The sequence below is a fragment of the Lampris incognitus genome, chromosome 2 (assembly GCF_029633865.1).
Source record: "Lampris incognitus isolate fLamInc1 chromosome 2, fLamInc1.hap2, whole genome shotgun sequence".
Lineage (NCBI taxonomy): Eukaryota > Metazoa > Chordata > Actinopteri > Lampriformes > Lampridae > Lampris > Lampris incognitus.
The window spans coordinates 88,540,999-88,557,777 of NC_079212.1; the positions used below are offsets into that span (position 1 = coordinate 88,540,999).

A 16,779-nucleotide genomic window follows, 5' to 3' on the forward strand; every position below is an offset into this window, starting at 1 on the left:
AATATGGATTAAAAACCGGCGGTCATTTTGACCGCCCGTGGTCGTTTTGGGTAGAAGTTAAAACTCATACACGTCTAATGCTTTGGTGTGATACACGCACATGCCCCACACTCTGCTGATGGGCCGTATAGCTGACGAAACGAATAAATTCCACTCAGTCGTTGTTAATATATAATAAAATAGGGGAGATTCATTTCAATAACAGTTTCTACAGGCACATTCAATATACATTTCTTTCTTCTATGGACATTTAACTTAAATAAGAATTTATCAAGAGGGAATAGCTGCTCACAAGAGTAACCCAGTGGAGTTCAGATTGTAGAACAACACTTGTTTTAATTAAACGTGTTTTTTTGGGGGGGGGGAGTTGCTCTTAAAAAGGATTAAGAGGCAGGGACGTTTCCTCTAGAGTGATAGACAGCAAAGTACTACCAGAGGAAAGGAAACGTCACGTCCGTGATTGACATGTGCGGGCACGTGAAACTTTTCATCGCCGAAGTCCAGGTTCAGCTGGATCGGAGGCTAGACCGGTCCAGTAAAGTGCCGAGGCCTCGTCTTCATCTCCACCCTCTTAAAGGAGTAGCGCTCTCCGGAGCGGCTGTCGGTCAGAATGTACCACGTGCCCCAGTAGATGCCGTTGGTCAGGCCGCTGTATCGCCCGCGGTAGTACTTCCCGTTCAGGTTGGCTGCCAAGCAGGCATCAAACCACCAGCCCTGCGCCGTAGTACTGGGCACAGTTGCCGGCGCTGTATCGGTCGTGGTCCCGGTCGGCGGTGCTGAAAGCTCTTCCGTCGTGGTTGTAGCGCTTGCTATAGCTCAGGGCGTTGCCCGCATTACCCGAGTACTCCCGCGCTGTCAGGCGATACCTGGACGGGACAGAGTTGAACATGGACAGCGTCTGAGTGTTAATGTGTACCCTGAGAGGGCAGAGAAAGGGCAACATGGTGGAGGGTGAACAATGACTACCATGGTGTTTTCATCTTTATCTAATTAAACAGGCAAGTTAAGATTACGTTACTGTCCATGTAGCAAATTCAGCGGGCAGCCGGGAACCGCCGCAGCCGGGACGCGAACCTGGGTCGTCCCGCACCACGAGAGACTGCGCTAACCAGTCAACTAAAGCAGTGGTGGGCTATCTTATCCAAAACGGGCCAAAGTGGGTGAAGACTTTTTTTCCAACCAAGCAATTACACAACTGTGTCTCCTAATCAAGTTCCTCAGCAAAGACTCTACTGGTTGGTTAGTGGGATCAGGTGTGTAACTGCTTGGTTGGAACAAAAACCGGCACCCACAGTGGTCCTTCCTGGGATAAGATTGCCCACCCCTGGACTAAAGAGTCTGACCTATTAGCCAAGGGCTAGCGAATCTACTCGTTCATGATCGTTACACTACCCTCTTCTTCGGGAAGCGCGTCCCCGCGCCTCTGGGCGCACGCGCTTCCGATGACCTCACGGTCTCACCATCCCACTTCTGACACCAATGTAGCGAATTCGGGGGGCAGCCGGGAACCGCCGCAGCCGGGACGCGAACCCGGGTCGCCCGCACCACGGACGACTGCGCTAACCAGTCGACGAAGAGGTGCGACCCGTTAGCCAAGGGCTAGCGAATCTACTCATTCATGATCGTTATATCTACACACAGGATCTTAAAGAGGTAGCCTCACGCGCACACACGCACGTGCGCGCGCTGGAGAACTCTCGGGTGTTTAAACTCTCTTCGATTCTGGCCACTGGATTGCTCAAAGGCACTGACATCAACGACAACAGTAGATTTTAAAGGTAAGGGGACTGATATTTTTTCACTGTCTCCAGGCATTTTGCACAAAGTAACCTGGATTTCCATCCAGTCACACGACTGCTGCTCCCCGTTGGGAGATGGAAGTGCCGGTATGTGCAGCAGTCACCTCTGTGCCTCCGAAGCCACTTTGAAGCTGCTGTAGGTGGCTTGGCGTTTCTGCTGGTACCAGTCCTCAAGTTCGACGCGGAGCTGGTGCTGGCCAGTGGATGTGAGGGCCTGGAGCGCTGCGTTCCCCAGCCAGTGCTCTCCTTGCGGAGATCCAAAGCCCTCCCGGTATTCCTGCCACGTCCGGTTGAAGTCCAGCGAGCCATCCCACCGACTCTGGAACACCGTCCAACCTCCGCCTGCTGTCTCCATGTCACACTTGGCCTGGGGGAATGGAAAGACACAACTGTAACCCCATCCCAAAACCATCGAGCTACAGACAGACAGCAGATACCTGGTAGAGGTGGGAGTCGGGGTGGGGGTTATGTGTGAACATGAAATACCTCCACAGCCGGTCTGTGCAGGTCAGGCTGAATGGTATAGATTCCATCCTCTTCGATCCCCAGCTTGTAGATCTCAGCGCAGTCCTGAGGATGTAACCTTGCCAAGGGGGCAACTGAGGATGACACACCATGCAAAGCTGTTGAAGTCACCAAGGAATCGACTGATGGCCTTGTTGTTCTCTCACGCAAATACCAAAGACGCATCGTCGTGAGAGCCCTCTCACCTGTGGGTGGATACTGTGTGATGCTCCTCAGTAGAAGCAGCAGGTCCTTCTCCCCTCGTCTTCCAACGGCTGCACCCTCTGTCGAACAAGTCGAGGCAGTTGCATGCAAGACATACAAAATTGCATTGCTGTTGGTGGATAGAAAGAATTGCTACTCCCTGATATTAGTCCATGGGCCAGACGATATTTCGGTACACTCAAGGTGGCAAAACTTACTTATACTTTTTGAAAGGATCCATGTCTGTAGATGATATTTTGGTATGATAACCATTCCTGAGTGGCAGCTGTATCACAGTTATCAGCTCATGAAGTTAACCACCCCCTAAAGTAAATTGCATTTTAGACGCTGGTGCATATCCTGGTTTAGCCTCATGGTCAGGACATTTTTCAATGTTCTATAATATTGTCTTTGGTATCATTTTAAAGGGGACCTTCTTAGCTTTCATTCAAGCCCTGTTGTGGATATTTCTCACAAATATAGAGGTCACTTGAGCTCTTCAACCCGTCAATAACACACATCTTTCTGCAATGTTCGCCTAAACTATATACTTTCTTTTAGCCCTGTGGCATCTAGGAATATCAGGGACACAAAACACAAAAACTGGAATACTCACAGGACTGTAAAGATTCAGAAAATGTATAATATACCCATACTATTTCATTGTGTGAGGTGATTGTGAGCCTTAAATGAGAACTAGACCAAAGCCAGTTAGGTCACAAACTGGTCTCTGTACATTTGTTTAAATACACAATCAAAATACATGATAAAAAGGAATACCATAGTGAGGTAATGAACTATTTTAATATTTTAAACAACATTGACATTTACATATACTTAGTCAATGATACATGTAATCCCATATCATTAGTGGGTATATGTAATGGTAATGGGTAGGGTAATGGGTATATGTGAATATGGTTACATTATTGTTATCAAGCTCTGGGTAACCAAGTCCAGAATCAACATCCTGTGCATCAATAGACTACTACCACAGTAATACCATCAGAATCATCACACTGTCATTCATCAATCTGCTCGTTTCTCTCATCATCTGACTCCCCAAGTTCAAAGTCCAGTTCTGGACCATCCTGCTGTTTTTGGTTACTGCAGGTCTGTAACCTGCACATATCTGTGCATGGAAGTCCATTTGACAGGCACATGCAGCTTGGCATTTTGCATGAATGCACACACTTGCATGTTAGCATTTCCAAGACCACATCTGGTGCAGGTGGGGAGCGCATCCAGTAAATGGCCAGCTTGCCTTCATCGTCTGTCCATCCATACTCAGTAGGGCTTGGCACCACAGGGTTAGCCTGCAGACAGCACTTCCATATTGCTGCCTGATAGTTGGCTCGTTGAACATGCATAAAGAGACAGTCTCTACATGGTGGCAGCTGGCTGGACTCAACCTCTCCCCTTTTGGTGCAGAAGAGCTGGTAACGCAGTTTGTTCACCTCAGCAGTGCTGCTATTAGCAACATACATCCGACAGGTGAACTGCTCAATTTTCTGGAACAGCTCATCACTCACATTCCATGTCTGTCCCAGTTGACTAAAAGTCTCTTGGCAGGAAGTGTGCTTTCTCACTATCTTCAGGGCATTCAGCTTCCCTCGACCAGCGAATGCACTGACAGTGTCGCAGCCTGTGAAGGCATGTAAGCCAATTAGGCTGTCACAGATGCTGTCTCCAAGTGAACTTGCCAGTTTGGTGATGTCGACAAACTGTGTGCGGTTCTGAGTCCCACACTTCTGGTAGATGGGACAGGTGATGTCCTTCTGGAAGCCAAGACAAAAGCACCATGACATCAGTGTCCTCAGCTGTGATGATAACTGACTTTGAGCCCGCATTTGCTGCATGCAATGCATGCAGGAGCAGACGGGTGTCAGCTTCTTCATGTGTGGAGTGCAGTTCTGCTGCTTCCTCACACCCATCTTCTGTCAACTTGTAGCAGGTTTCCTCACAGGTCATGTACAACACCTTGCCATGCAGCATAGCTCTGTATCGTGGGAGTTTCCACTCTTCCACCAGAAACTTGATGAGACTGGTCTTGTTGGAGGAACTGCACAGAAATTTTCTCCACTGCTGGACGTGGTGTCCCCCTGCAAGATTCTTGTACTGGAGAGTGATGTCTCCACCCCGGTTCAGTCGTTCAGCATCTTTGATCGAAGTCTGGTGATAGACATCAAAAACAACATCAATCCTCCCACTCTGTGCTCCCTCATGGAGGACCTGGGTCAAGGCTGACTCTGCCACCTGTGCAAAGGTTTTGTTGTTGCCATTCATTTTTTGGACCAGGCTCATCCCATCAATGATGGAAGTAGATGGGATTGGGATGTCTTCTGCAGGAGATACATTCTTTTCAAGCTCTATGGCAAGTGCAGCCGTGTTTGTTTTTCGTAAGGACCCATCAGCATTTGCCAGTGCCCATGGTAGTGGGCCCAATGGGTAGGCAAGGACATCCTTCAGATTTACCTTCCTGCTTTCAGCCACTAGGATCATGTGACTGAAAAGGTTTCTATCTGCCTTCAGAACCACATCCTGTGCTTTCTTTCCATGAGCTTGTTTTGTGCTGACATTGGAGAATGTTTTCAGACTTTGCTTGGTCATCTTGTCGTGGAATTTCACAGGTGGTGGGTCTGCATCTAACCTTGTTTGCTGGAATGCTTGGTAGGCCTCTTCTCCTTTCTCAAGAGCTCTCAAGAGATCTATGGTCACATCAGGTGGAGCCATGTTGCCAGTGGAGAGACTAACCAAATCAATCTCATCAGGGGACATAGGATTGAGCCAGTTATTCTCCATAAGGTCCATGAGAGACTGGACACCTGCTTCATCTCTCTTGATCCTTGGACTCTGTAGATCTGGATGAGACCATTTGCACCTGCCTTGACCTGTCAGGTCTCTCAGCTGTCTGAGGTACATGCTTCTATACTCAGCTGTGAGATAATATTTGGTCACAGCTCCTGGCTTCAAGCTGAATCCCTTTGTCCCTCCAGCTGTTTGGGTGTCTTTATTCACCGCTTCTTCTATAGCTTGGTCAACAGGGATTCGGCCAAAGGAATTGGTGGAGCCCAGTTGGACTGAGAAGCCTCCTTCCATGAATTCTGTGTACACATCTGGGTGTGTGATGGGCAGCTCAGACATCTGGGCGTAGTAGTAGGGGAGGTAGCGTGCATAATTCATCCTGTCATAAGCAAAGCACCATGGGATCATTGGTCGAATGCTAGCCAAGTGTAGCATCCAGTCTCCCTCTCTGGATGCTCGGATGAGCCCCAACAAGATTTCAACCATACAGGGCTTGGTCAAAGACACAGACAATCTTCCTCAGGCCTAAGCACTGCATGATGCTCAGTGACTGGTGGAGCACCTCGTTGACAGTAGACATTTGTGTCGCTGGAGCATTGATGGTAGGCAGATAGTCTATATTGTCGGGGATGACCGTCATCTCTCCTCGAGTCAGGATGTTGAAGCCTGTCCAGCTGCTGACTGACTGTTCTTCTTGTTGTGACATGCGTGCTAGGACCCAAAGAAGGTTTTTCTCTCCGGCAAGCTTAGTATTGGCTGCAGTATCGGCATCTGACTTTTTGCTTTGTGGTGGCCCTACCCGTTGTCCAGCATTGTAAGTTGGTAACATTGGTGGGGGTCCATCAATGCTTCTCTTCTTTGTTTTGGGAACAGGGGGCATGGGTTGGACAGGAAGTGGGTTGACTGGCTTTGCTTGCACAGCAATCCCATTGACTCTGTGAGATGTTCCCTCACCACTGACAGTTTCTTCAAGACGGTCGATATTGTCCCAGGCTAAAGTTGTGAATATGCCAGGATGGATGTTAGCTGGAAGGGCAATGCCACTCCCTGATGATGAGAGTTTCTGGAGACACAGGGCAGTGTTGATCTCTTCCATCTGTGAATAGGACACACTGTGACCAAGTCGGTTGAGGATGTTTATCAACTCTACATTTCCTGTCAACGATTTGACACTGAATGGCAGAACAATGTGCTTGGAAGGCTTGGTATTTCCACATGTCACTGCATATACTATGTCATGGCCAAATGACTGCAGAAGGCACTGCACTCTCTGGGATGCATCATCAGGATCATTTGAGCCTGTGAGTAGAGAGTACAGGAAGATAATGAGCGACTCTGGAATGGTAGGACATTCTGCTTCTGGTTTGACTTCAGGCGGCCAGGTTTGAGGAACATCTTGACTTTTAATGTCTGCTCTCAATTTGATGGCTGCTTTGGCTATAACATCTTGTGCACTGACACTTTTCAGGGTCTGCAGCTCCCTTTTGAGAGACTGATTTTCTTTGGCAAGTTCCCTCATGGACAAGTTATCGGGATAGAGGAGGAATTTTCCTTTCTCATCAGGGAATATCTGCAAGGCTCCAGCAAACTCACTCTCCAGGTTTCGCCTTATGTGCTTCTTGGTTGATTCCTTGACTTGGGCAATGCCTTGGGAGTTCATTGAAGCTACCAGTCTAGAAGAGAGATCAGTCATTGTCATCACTTGAGGATTGCCAAAAAGCTCCATCCTGATGAAGAGGAACAGCTCATTGTACGCCTTATTCACAGCAGCTTCATACTGGGCTGCAGCATCATCATCTTCATTGCTGGCAACCTCTCCTTTGGAAACCTCTTCTTTGGTGTAAAGTCTATAGCATGACCTGTGGTAGTGCCCTTCAGCTGCTACAAGGTCTCTACTCACAATGGCAAGGATTCTGCTGTCCCTTTTCTTTGTGGCTGCACTCCTGATCAGCTCGCAGTTCTCGACACTGCACCAGTACTTCTCTCGTATTCTGTCTCTTGGAATATTTGCTGTTTTTCTGAGAAAATATGCACTCTGCATCATAAGTCCTAGATGTACTTGGAGCATGTCGAGCTACTCTCTTAGATTGTTTCTCTTCAGCAGAGACACAACTTTTCTTTTCTTTTGCAAGGAGGCCATCAAGAATTTGCTTCATAGTGAAGATACTGCGACACTTTCTGTGGTAGTAGATTGCTGGAATCTGTCCCTCAGGAATGTCTTTTGCCAGTTTCAAAACTGGTGCATGATTTCGTATCTGAGCTGCCCTGAGCAGAGTTCTCCATGAGTCGACACTTTGTAGTGAAACCAGCTTATCTGTATCATCAGAACAGTGGATAATGCACTCCACCCGTGGGCGCTTTGGTATTGGGTAAAAACTTGCTTGTTCACCAGTGGCCATATTCAGTCAGTTTTCACCTGCCACATACAAACAAATACATGTAACTTAGGTGTATGAACACTACTAAAACAAAGTTTACTTTGCTTCACCAGCGTCATATTACCATTATTTATCTTACATAGCCACAAATAGATACATTACCTAGTTGCTATGCAACAGCTGTATTTTGTCCACATGAGGCCGCTAAAATCAACACAAGATGAAAGTTCCTCGTAGCCACTTCAACTAATCATATTAACATATACATTAAAAGAACATGCTAACATTATGGGAAATTAGCTTACAATCTTCTCCAGAGTGAGACAAGAAGATAGATACCAGTTTCCTCTATATGTGTTTAGTAGAAAGCTATCTGGCTGCACGTTAGCCTAGCTTAGCACAATGAATGGAAGTACACAGTACTGGTTATCCTTGGTTGTTGGCCAACTAAGAACTGTCCCAGAGTTTAAGCTAGGCTAATCAGTACCAGGGGTGTTGAAATGCTATATTTGTAAAAATCTGGGCAAATACACAATCGTGAGAGGCACAGAAACAGGTCATTTGGAAAGGTTATCATGTATTATTTTACTTCTGTTAGTGTACCAAATAAAATGGCACCAGTGAAGTTGTGTCACCTTGGGTGATATCGATATCTGGTCTGACCCATGGACTAACTGGCTTTGGTCTAGTTAGTTTCTTATTAATAATGCCCTTCTCATTTAAGGCTCACAATCACCTCACACAATGAAATAGTATGGGTATAGTATGCATTTCCTGAATCTTTACAGTCCTGTGAGTATTCCAGTTTTTGTGTTTTGTGTCCCTGATATTCCTAGATGCCACAGGGCTAAAAGAAAGTATATAGTTTAGGCGAACATTGCAGAAAGATGTGTGTTATTGACGGGTTGAAGAGCTCAAGTGACCTCTATATTTGTGAGAAATATCCACAACAGGGCTTGAATGAAAGCTAAGAAGGTCCCCTTTAAAATGATACCAAAGACAATATTATAGAACATTGAAAAATGTCCTGACCATGAGGCTAAACCAGGATATGCACCAGCGTCTAAAATGCAATTTACTTTAGGGGGTGGTTAACTTCATGAGCTGATAACTGTGATACAGCTGCCACTCAGGAATGGTTATCATACCAAAATATCATCTACAGACATGGATCCTTTCAAAAATTATAAGTAAGTTTTGCTACCTTGAGTGTACCAAAATAGGAAATTTTGGACTCTGGCCCATGGACTATATCTGCTGCAGAGGAAGTCCACCACCCACAGTGGTTCCCCCCTCCCGTCTCTGAGGTGAGCAGTCACCCATTCACTCCCTCAGAGCACTTACATTCCTACGCACTCACCTTTGACTAACACTCGGCAGGCTTTATTGAGAGTCTGTTTACTGTGTCGGGGAGGGGGTGGGGTGGAGGGGTTGTGAGCGTGTGTACAGTACCATGTGTGTCTTATGCGGAGACGGTGGGTGATATGTGATCTGAGGGGAGGTTACGTTGCTCACCGAGTCGTTTGGCCATGGCCCTCAGCGCCTGGCTGTGACAGTGGAGGTCGCACTCAGTCAGCACCGCCACCATCAGTGCCAGGATGGCCCGCAGCGAGTCGCCTTCCTGCCCTCCCTGCCTCTGGGGGCCCTCTGTTTCCTGGAGCGAGCGCATGCAGCGCTGCAGCTGAACTAGACGCTCGGTGACATCCTCCGTCTGCAAGAGAGTAACCCCACCCCACCCCATTACGACTGCCCACATCAGAAACCACATCAGATCAACACTCCGCAGCAGGGCTGGGACTCACTGACGAAATCAGACATGTCATGATGTTTTTAACCCGTTATACCGATAACATGACGACATTTTGAGGATGGTTTTTGGTGTTTTCACAAGATAAATACACGCAAGGGAATTTTAAGAAATGATCGTTTGCAAGCGTGGCAGTCTGTTCCGTTGCCTACCAACGCGGGGATCGCCGGTTCGAATCCCCGCGTTACCTCCGGCTTGGGCGGGCGTCTGCGGGTGGGAAGCCGGATGAGGGTGTGCGTCATGGTCGATGCACTAGCGCCTCCTCCGGTCGGTCGGGGCACCTGTTCGGAGGGGGGCGGGACTGGGGGGAACTCCTCCCTGTCAGGTGAAAAGAAGGGGCTGGCGACTCCACATGTATCGGAGGAGGCATGTGGTAGTCTGCAGCCCTCCCCGGATCAGCAGAGGGGGTGGAGCGTGTGGGGTAATTGGCCAGATCGGGGAGAAAAAGGGGGGGAAATCCCAAAAAAAAATAAAAATAGTATGACTCAGCTCTTTACTGTCTCGTGCTATGTCCTTTTACTTGGAAAGCACTTTGTGAGCCCTGTTTCGAAAAGTGCAACATGAATTTTATATATATATATATATATATATCTTGGTTGTGCTTCAAGAAGAGTACGTGTAAATGGGCTTTGACCTTGATGAAATTGGGCTTTTTTTTGGTTAAAAGTTAAGGGGCATGAAGTCGTCCACGTGCACAGTCGTACGTGGCTGAATTTTATGAGCGCGCGCACAGAAATCCAGCGGCTCGCACAGTGGCCTCACTCAATAAGTAGTGGTTCACACTTACGTCATCTATTGTAATAATAATGCCCCCCGCACACCTGTCGCTGTATGAGCTCAGCACAGGCATATGATGAGGACACTTTTAAAGCAGCCCTAAAATTATCCCCGCTTTGATCGCTGCACCGTGTCTGCTAGGTGGTGCCAAGTTTGGAGGGCCCTAGAATCCCGAGAGGAGCGACCTGTTGGCCTCGGCAGATAGTGGGCTGCCCGGTCTCCACAGCACGCTCGGATCGCGGATTGACTCAACTTCCACTTGCTGAGGGATGTCGTGTCATTTGCTGTCACTTTACCCTCCGCCATTCCGCCATCACATAACACGAGCAGCGTGGTGTGTCAAGCCTCCTACCCGCTGTGAGACTTTAGCAGTCCCGTAAGTGTACTGCGAGCCACGCTGTGCGATATGGATCCAATAAACTTGGGTACGACATCAAGTTTGACGTATGCAGACTGTACGATAACGCCTACTGAATCGCAGGCGACGACGCAAGCCCATAAAAACGTCATCAGCGTGCGTGCCGCGTCAGCGTACGTAATCAATCTGCGCCGCCGGTAGAGCGACGTGACGCCCAAGCAGGAATCGAGTCCTTCCAATAGCCGCCGCAGCTCGTTTTAGCTCGTTTTGTTGAAGCCGTCGCATTTGGGTCAAAGATGCTGTAACCGGTTATTTTCTTGCCCGGTGTGGGATTCGATATGGGGTGTACTGCACCACAAGGCGACATCACTAACCGCTCGGCTAAAGGGTCAGACCCGTTAGCTAGGGACTAACGTGTCTTATTAGTAGTTTACAGTCGTCACCCTCCCCGGAAGCGCGCCCTCGCGCTTTGTTCTTCCCGCGCTCCGAAGAGACTTCTGAGGATCCGCACACTTCCGGATCCCACCGCTGCCACCAATGTCACCGGTTATTTTCTTGCCCGGTGCGAGATTCGATACGGGGTGTACTGCACCACAAGGCGACATCGCTAACCGCTCGGCTAAAGGGTCAGACCCGTTAGCTAGGGGCTAACGTGTCTTATTAGTACTTTACAATGCTAACCGTGTGTTTGTTTGTGTTTGGCGCCAGCAAAGATTCTGCGTCGCGTTGGTCAGTGCGTCATTTCCTGCTTCATTTCTATTGGTTGGTTAGTAGACGTAGGTCGTAGCAGCGGTCACATTGTGAGATGGTAGGGTGGCCGGACGTCCCGGTTTGTCCGGGATTGTCCCGGTTTCAAGCTGGGCGTCCCGAGTCACTTTGTGAGATGAGCATCCTAAATGTCCGAAGCTGTCAGACTTTTGTCCCGGCTAGTTATCTTCGGTCGCAAGACCGTAATAAACCTGAACCTGAAATTGAACCTGTCTCACAGTGATGATATCGCCATATTTAGTCCTCTTTCGTCTGAGACGGCCCAAATTGCACAGCGAGACTTGAAGCCCTTACTGTCACATTGTCCAGCTTCTCTATAAAGATCCACACAGACTGATCGTTCTTCGAGGTGCAACAGTTGTAATGGGAACAGCAGAAGACATGATGACCCCATACGGAAGTAAAGGTCACTCACCTGAAACTGTGGTAGATCCTGCCTGTGCCTGCCGGTCTCTGAGATGGCTGGGAGGGAGGCCACCGCTCTGCAACTTGTGCTGTCGGTTTGACCCTCGCAGGCCTCGGTGCTCGCTCCCGCTCCCGTCCCAGCCTGTGCAGGTGGCATGGCCACCAGGCTGTCCCTGCAGGGAGGCCGGGGACAAGCGGCGGATGTGTCCGGAGACAACAGAGCTCCTACACAGAGAGACAGGAGCGCAAGCATGGTGAGAGAGCCTGTCGGAATCATGGGAAAGCTCGGCGAGGGAGATTTTGATCCGAAACGTGGACGCGTCAAAAGCCTTCGTCCCTCCTCGTGTGGTCCTCTTCACGCCGGTTTCAGCCCGAGCTCTGGCCCAGCTCGTCGTCTGAAGAGAAAGCTGCGGGTAGTCTTCTCAACGACTCCTCTCTCATCCGAGGAAGGTTCTCAGAAAACCGACCTGTCAGCAAATTGACTGATATCTTGGCTCAGTTCTGTGTACTACATCCCAGTATGTAGATGTCTCTTCTTACCTATACAGTTCTACGTCAAACACCTCATTCCAGTCTCTTCTACATCAAACACCTCATTCCAGTCTCCACTGTCCTTCCTTGTTTTAGGTTTGGCTCTATCTGCTGTCGCTCCAATCTGTCTTGTATTCTGCTCTGCGCACCACGGTCATCCTCGTCCCTCTTTCTACCCTTGCTTAATCTCCCTCTCTTTGCTCCCTGTCTTACCCTCTCTCTCTCTCTCTCTCTCTCTCTCTCTCTCTCTCTCTCTCTCTCTCTCTCTCTCTCTCTCTCTCTCTCTCTCTCTCTTTCTCTCTCTCTCTCACCCCCCCCTCTCTCGCTCTCTCTCTCCCCCTCTCTCTCTCTGTGTAAGTGAGGTTGCATTGGCTCAGATTCCTAGATAACTGCAGCACTCTTTGCTATCTGACACGCACTAATGCACCCACCCACTAATACACACACTCACACACATACACACACACACACACACACACCAGTCTGTCCATCTCTTTGACTCATCTCTCTCTCTCTCTCTCTCTCTCTCTCTCTCTCTCTCTCTCTCTCTCTCTCTCTCTCTCTCTCTCTCTCTCTCTCTCTCTGTCTCTCCCTCCCCATCTCGTTTTCACACACTCTCTCTCTCTTACACACATGAACCTGTGCAGGCATTCACACAGAATTTGGATTGGGATCCCACTCCTCCACCACTCCTTCTCCTCCACTCCTTCTCCACCACTCATTCTCTACCACTCCTTCTCCTCCACTCCTTCCCCTCCACTCCTTCTCCACCACTACTTCTCCTCTACCCCTTCCCCTCCACTCCTTCTCCACCACTCCTTCTCCTCCACTCCTTGCCCTCCACTCCTTCCCCACCAGGTATGCAGACATTATACACAGTTTATGGGTGTATAAAGCGAGCTCTCCCAGATTAACAGACCTTCTTGCCGCTGTGGAGGGGGGGTCCTCACCTTCATGTGAAGTCTTCCTTCTCCTGCACACCCGATAGATGGTTAATCACTCTTCGGCCTTTCCTATCAGAGGGAATATGAGAGGGAATACTCTGCAGACGCTTCAGGAATGTGTCCTTAAAAAGCATCTTCCCACTGCTTTTCCCCCCATATTCTCACCCGTGTCCCTTTGTTTCGCAGCGCCGCTGTTTACCAGCCCAGATCCCCGGGGGTCGTAAAGACAAGGCATTCAGTAGGTGCGAGAGGGCAAGAATTCCTTTAGAAACGCCAGTCGCTGCGGTCATCGGGACTGCACAGAGACACACTCCGGCTAACGAGGCGTGCAAACACCAACACACACACACACACATGCATTCACCCCTGCTAACATACAAACCCAAAGCCGAGCAGATTCAGGGACGGGATCGAACCCGTTCTGAGAAGGAGCAAGCAAGCGAGCGAGCAAAATGTTGGCCATGAATTATTTCACAGTTTTGTGGCCGAGCTGATTCGTACTTTGGCGTGTTCTCGGAGAGACGCTTTGCTTATTTTCAGCATAACTTGCAGCAGCTTTAACCCCCCCCCCCCTGTTGTCCTACGGGTCAGAAAGGCCCACAACAGTGTTGACAAGACTCCACATGATCTTTTTTCAACCTGAAATGTGGTGACTCTTCCTACAGTGACTCCAACATTAAAAGAAGTGAAACTTTTTTTGTTCATATTTCCATGAAAGCTGTACACCGCTAGGGTGCTAAGATGGTCTTGGGGTCATGTGTGACCCTAAGACACGTGCGGGTCGTGTGTGACCCTATAAAAATGGGTGGTGTCCACTGATGAAATGCAGTCTCCCTGCACGGTGGAGAGGGAAAACCCAGACAGTCCCACAGTCTGTGGTGAATGACAGCTTGTTTCTTCATGCAGGATAGATCTGGGGTTGAAAATTAAATTAAGTGGCTTTAATTCAGAGGTCTAATGAAGGCGGGTCATAAATGACCCTTAAGACCAGGGCGTATACAGAGCATGTGGACAACATGAGAGGTAAAGGAGACACAGCTCGGACCGGGGAGTTAGGATGTGTCCCTCGTGAATGTGTCACAGCTCAGACACGCTCGCCTCGTCCGGTAGAGCTCGTATCTCTGAGCCGTCTGGGAGAGGAGTGATTCTGGGTAGCAAATGTCCACTATGAACTCTCGTGGGGTGGCGGTGCAACATCCAGACCTCCACGTCTGAGTCACTGTCCGAAACCCCTGCTGGAGCAGCGGAGGAAACCTCCACGTTAGAAGTTTATGTGAGCTATGTGGGATTCAGGCTGTCTACATGTGTTGCAGAAATGTACTGTAGCGGCCGGGATGCGAACCCGTGTCGCCCGCACCACAGGAGACGTCGCTAAGCGCTTGACTAAAGGGTCAGACCCGCCAGCCAGCGGCCAGCGTGCCTACTTATCCATGCACGTTACAATATTTAGTGCCAAAAAACAAACATATAAGTACAACAACACCTGAATGTAAGTGTGAGTGAGTATGGTGGACGTCTCATGTGGCCTAATGTGTGGCAGAGATCCTTGGAACTTGGACGGTGTTTCAAATATACTCATTTATTTATTTCCACCCTCCTGTTGCAGCCATTACAGCATTTGCATACCCTCTGTTGATTTTATTATTCTTGTAGCTGTTTTGTGTGGGGGGGGGATTATTCTGAGTATGCAAAAGGGGAAGGATGTGTGAAGCTTTTCATTTGCAGCAAACTGTTGAGATCGTTGTTAGTCTGGGTAAACAGTTTGCATTTCTGCATATTGAAACTGTATATTCAGTGTAAATATGTCTGTTGTGTGCTTCACTTAGGTGCTTCTTGCCCCCCCCCCAAAAAAAGTAGTGCAGGGCATAAAATTCAATAAATGTAAAAGCCATATAAAGTCATCTTCAATGGAGGAAAAGGCCGCCATGCCAAAGAATTGATGAAGAATTTGATTGGTGCTTGTGTTACATGCTTGTTTACGTTTTGACACACATTGTTTACTCAGTGTGTTAATCTGAAGATAAGATGAACTCTCATAAACTCCCAAGTGGCACAGAGGTTTCTGAGCCAACAGGTGGGCCCACAGCACACCTTAGCTGTATTTCACAAAACCACCACTTTGCCTTGCCCCCCCCCTCTCGTGGTAACACACGTCAGAAGTAGGTGATCACTCACACCTGCGGCTCATTCCACACACGTATCTCCTACTCCTACCATCATTTAGACCATAAATTAACCCAACGTATCTAAGAGACCTCATTCTGCGGACGCAGAAGAAGAAACGTTTTGCTGCGACACTGTTTCTGGCTCAGCCAAATGGGGCGACACTGACCCCTAGAGGCGGCATGTCGCACTTTGGCCACGTCACGATTACCAAACGTCAATAAAAAATCATTTTGTCACACCGCCCCGGTTTATTCAAGGTTACTGTTGTTATCTTTTATTGTTATATGGCAATCATTTTTCTTCTATTGATCAAACGACCGATGAATCCGACTGTTGCTCCTGCACATTACATTTGTATTGTGTGTTTGTCATAGTTGTTATGTTATGTGTGTTGTGTTATGTTATGTGAGGTGGCAGGTCCAGCAGATGTGAAGCCGGAGAAAACTTCCCACTCTGCCTCGGAAGTGCGAAGTTTCGAAATATTAATCAATACATCGAATAATTGGTGATTGATTGATTGATTGAGTGATTGAGTGAGTGAGTGAGCAGTGAGTAAGCAATTACTCAAGAAGTTAGTGATTAGGTTAATGAGTAATGGGCACGATAATGGGGTGCAGTGAGCTTGTCCTGGACAGCTGGAGCAGAGAGTCGATCCTCGGGACTGGCGAGGTGGGTTCGGGTCCGTCAGTGCGCCGTCTCTGAAGTGGGCTCTCTGCTTTCGCCTTCTCTGAGAGCTGCTGGTGTAAACCTGATGGATGAAAGAAGTGCAATGACAAAACAGCTAGTCTGGTGGTTTTTAAACAGAAACATGTTGGGGGCTTCAGCTCGTGCCCTGTGCGCGACCACGTGGCGGTTCCCCGTCAGCAGGAAGTCCTCTTCTTTGTGTCCGTCGTGTCCTGTTGCTCCTGGAGTCAAACAAACCCATTTTACAGCAGTATCAGCGATATGCCCTGTTAATGACTTTATGCATAAGACATTTAAATTTGAAGCGGATCCCTGCATCTGCTGTTCCTCTGAGGCTGACACCACTGACCATTTATATTTTCTAATTGTTCTTACGCTCATTTGTTTTGGTCCGAGATCCATAATTGGTTGTCTTTAAAATGATTAAACATGCCTTCATTTCCATACGTTGATATATTCTCCTTCATGGATGTAAACATTTCAGACACTATTCATCTCGTGACTCTTTTGGGTAACATGCCTGTAAGTGGAAAGGCAGCCCTCCCTCTTTCCCCGTGCTTTCATATACAAGTAAATTCCTCCACGTCATTGAAATATTTTGGGGGGGGGAAACGAATAGAAACGCAAATAAATAGGTGATTCCATATTG

General features: G+C 48.4%; 1 protein-coding gene across 1 annotated transcript; it reads right to left on the reverse strand.

The window, feature by feature from the left end:
* Positions 1-522: 522 nt before the first annotated feature.
* si:ch211-157b11.8 (fibroleukin) lies at positions 523-12,082 on the reverse strand. Its single transcript, XM_056300464.1, is given in 8 exon segments — positions 523-714; positions 716-866; positions 1,904-2,166; positions 2,286-2,398; positions 2,510-2,587; positions 9,206-9,401; positions 9,686-9,691; positions 11,816-12,082. Coding segments are annotated over 8 exon segments (1,266 nt in total).
* Between the last annotated feature and the right edge of the window lie 4,697 nt (positions 12,083-16,779).